General features: G+C 45.7%; 1 protein-coding gene across 1 annotated transcript in view; it reads right to left on the reverse strand.

The window, feature by feature from the left end:
* Nucleotides 1-1329: 1329 nt before the first annotated feature.
* Nucleotides 1330-3879, reverse strand: part of AQP11 (aquaporin 11) — a gene marked incomplete at its 5' end in the record, with an annotated part of 11454 nt that continues 8904 nt past the window's right edge. The window contains one exon of the mRNA XM_009867202.1: nt 1330-1355. Within this exon, the coding sequence (XP_009865504.1) occupies nt 1330-1355 (26 nt within the window). The remainder of the gene's footprint in view (nt 1356-3879) is intronic.

Raw genomic sequence — 3879 nt, forward strand, 5'->3', positions numbered from 1 at the left:
ACCGCAGCCCTTCCAGTCCTCTACAGTGCTGGTTTTTTTATTTTAGTGACTGAATGCAGGGTCCCGGGTAAGCCCCTTTCTAATGAAAAGCAGGTTTGAAGAGCTTGTTTCATTTTGCATTATGATTTTAACCGTACCTTGGAAAATTAGAACGGGAAAAGATTGTTATTGCGACAAGTAAGAAATTACCTGAAAATATTCACTTCCTGACCTAAAAAAAAGCTCACTGACAGCAGCAGCTGCTTTAACCCGTCCCTGGCTCCTTTCCTCCCTCTTGGGGTATGGTCTGACCTGGGTAATGGCTCCTGTAGAACTTGTTACCCATCTCTCCTTTCAAACCTAGTAACTATAAGGAGAAAAAAAACTGAATTCAGTCTTAAATCTGAAAATTTTATTTTGGCATATATAAAAATTAAGATGCATCCAGAAGAAGAAACCTTATGCGAGAAGCGGAGCCTCAGAGGCTGGTACCTGTGGGCAGCGTTCTCCGCTGGGCATGTTTGTGCCCGTCTGTGCAAGCAGCTCTCCTGTGGGTTTAGCTCTTCTATTTATTATCCTATATTGCAAAATCCTTTAGTTCATGAAAAATGTCTGTTTGGGGTTATGTAAAATCAAGGACCAATCAAGTTCCATGTGATTCATCCCTACAGACTGTGTCTACTCTGTGATGAGGCAGCAGTTATCTCAGATAAAAGTCGGGTGGTTGGAGGGGTTTTTTTGCCTAAAATGCCTTTTTCTGTGCATGCCTACAGAATTTCACCACTTTTTCCAACCAAGATAAACATTCAACAGGCCTGTAGTGAGGCAGGACAGGGCAGAGCCTGCCCAGAAGAAAGCAATGGGTTACTTACCTGGACTTGCCTATTAGTAAAACACTGCTGGTCCTACAGACTTTTAATTTTGGTCTAGGGAACCCCTAGAACAGAGCTGTGCAGGTTCTTCTAGGGAGAGATGTCGTTCTTCTTCCTCTCAGATGTGCATATGTTGCAAGCAGGAGTTCAATGACTAAAGGTCAGCGAATGGCACTTACGGCTAAAGTGAGAAAGTTTCAACGTTTTAAGGGTCCTTCACCTCGGTCTGGCTGAACTGAACACCTTGGCAGAGAGTCTCAAAATCCCGGTACAGTGTTAGAAAGGGAGAATTTGAATATAAAGTTGTCAGTCAGACATTTCAAACGTGATCTCTGAAAATATAGCTCAGAGGTGGTGCGGAAGTCAACAGCTGTCTGAAAGCTTCGTGGCTGCAGATGTTGGAAGGATGTTTTTCTAAATGTAGTGCTGCTAGATTTTGGAATTTGATGTCCCAGGATAGCCAAGGAAAGATTTCATCCTATATAAAAGCCACAAGTAATGTACCTGAAAAGAGAAATTACAGAAAGGACCTCTATTAGAATGTATCTGAGAAGGACACAGGTTTAAAAATAAACAGTGTTCAAATATTCAAGTGTCCACCATGCAATACAGCAGGGATTGCAGAAAAAGGGAATTTTCTTTCAAAAAGGCTGGAGCTAGTCAGCACTTTTTGAGAACACCACCTTGTCCACAAAGAAAGCTTCGATGGGCCATCAAATGATCCTTGCGGGTTGATGACCTTGTTCTTCTTTATGTACTTTATGTTTTAATTCTGCTCTGTATAAGCTAAGCCCAAGGCAGAGCAGTTTGAGGAGGAGAATCCAAGAGGCTGCATCCGGCCTCCTTTCTGCATCGCTGGACGTGAAACCGAACCAGCAGCGAAACCTCTGCTCCTCGGTCGTTAGGACAAGGCTGGCTTTGCAAGCAGTGTCTGCTTTGATAAACACACTGGGTTTAGGTGCTGCAAACAGGTATAGGATAGTAGGGTTTGGGTTTTTTGGCTTGTTTTTTTTTAAGATCATTCAAGTTTATAGAGTATATTCTGAAGCTGAAAGATTAGAGAGTGGAGGTTCTTCGTGAGAAGGGCACCTAAGTACAGTATCTTCAGATAATTTTTTTTCCAGCTGGTAAAAAATCGGTTTATTCTGTTTCAGAAAAGGATTCTGGTTGAGAGCGTTTCTTACCCACTGCCTGTATTTTATGAAGCTTCCTACATCACCCAAATGCTCACTGTTAGTGGCATCTAGTGGGATCTCCGACTTAGCACAGGACCTAGTCTAGACAGGGCAGCATCTCAAAAAGCCACCACGGATGGAGCCTGTGGCCGTGTTCTGGAGAACTTGTCCCGCTCTTGCTGCACCCTTCTCCTGAAAGTTTTCCTGGAGTCTAACCTGAAACTTCCACGCCACAACCTGTGGCCTTGCCATCGTTACCTCATCTTCCAATACCCAAACCAGAACCTCTGTGTCAAAATTCCCAGTCTAACTATACAACAGATCGCTCCCATGCATCAAAATGTGTTAATGAGCTCTCAGAAAGCCTTTTTTTGAAAAAAAAAACACCACCACCTCTCTGTGGGATAATTCTGTTGGTGGCAGCTTCCGCGGGAATCACTACTGACCTAGCAATTCCCTGAGTGAGCAGAGTTCTGTTCTCCTGCACTCTGAGGTCTGAAGAGCTCAGCTCTTTACCTTCCCAGTGTTCCTCTGGACCCCGACCTCTGGTGAGACCTACAGCCCAAGTGGCCGGTCTCTGGGAGCAGCTCCAGTTGAAGATTATCTCTCACCGGCCCTTCAGTATTCCAGCTGGGCTCAACGAGCAACAGTTTTCCAGGAACTTCTTGGATTGCACTGACGCACTGCCCAAGGGTTTGGCTCTCGGCTGATGGCTGCGCAGCTGAAGCCCCCCCAGGAGGACCAGGGTCCGGGAGTAGGAGACTTCCACAAGTTGGTTGTTGAAACCCTCCTTTGCCACCACAGCCGGGAGGTGCTGATCGCCTCCCTGCACGTGGATTTCCAGCTCTTGTTTCTTCGCTGAGCGCAGTGCTCAGGGGTCCTGAACTTGACGGGAACCTCTGAATGCCCTCTCCTCTGGGCTGAAAGGTGGAAGTTTCACCTGCAGCCTCTCCCTTGCTCACCTCCTCCATTCACATCTACTGCTAAGTGACTGCTGTCACACTTAGTTTCTATCCTCATGGTGAAAAAACCTTTTTCTTCTAAGGAAAACTGTCAGTCTTTCTGGGAAAACTGATCTAAGGAAGATTCTGCTTTTCTCTATTATAAACCCAGCAGGATGCTAAGGTGGCACCTGTCCAGGAAAAAGCATCCCATGTCATTGCCCTCATGTCCAGTGTCTTGTCACCAGCTCTTCCGTTCACAGCTGCCACCTCCCTGGTACTGCAAGGGCAGCGTTAGCTCAGTCCCCATCGTTAGTGGTGGTACAGTCACACCTGGACGACTAACATGAATTTCTTTGGCAGGAAACCAGAACCTGTCTTTGTTGTGCTGCTCCTTACTGCTTCTGTGATCACAGGGCAGAATTTTGGCCTGCCTATGCCAGCTCATAACCACTTGCTGATATTTGTATTGACTACAGGAATTAGCTGCTTTAATGCTCCTGGAGAATCACCCTCACCAAACATCCTTGAAGCCCTTTGAATAAAGGAGTTATTTACAATTCCAAGATTATATTCAGAAAAGACTATAAACCACTGGTAGATTTGTTTATCCTGCAAGAAAACTTCCATTTCCTCCTCTTTTAGTGGGGCTGGTAATCAATATTTCTCTTGTTCTTAGTGCCCTTTCTAAAAGAAAAATTGTTTTAAAGTTGCCAGTGAAGAACTGATGGCTAGATCAGGGTATCTGTTATCTGCTGGCTGCCCTCGGGTTCCTTGTTCTCGTGGGTATTTCTGTGCCTGTAAATGAGATCATACTGCACTTTGCCCAGGCAGGCTGAAGATCCGTGCCATGCCAGTCCGTGCCTGTTGAAGTGGTTACAGCAAATCACACACCCCCCCCCCCCCACCCCC

The sequence above is a fragment of the Apaloderma vittatum genome, unplaced genomic scaffold (genome assembly GCF_000703405.1).
Source record: "Apaloderma vittatum isolate BGI_N311 unplaced genomic scaffold, ASM70340v1 scaffold23130, whole genome shotgun sequence".
Taxonomy (NCBI): Eukaryota; Metazoa; Chordata; class Aves; order Trogoniformes; family Trogonidae; genus Apaloderma; species Apaloderma vittatum.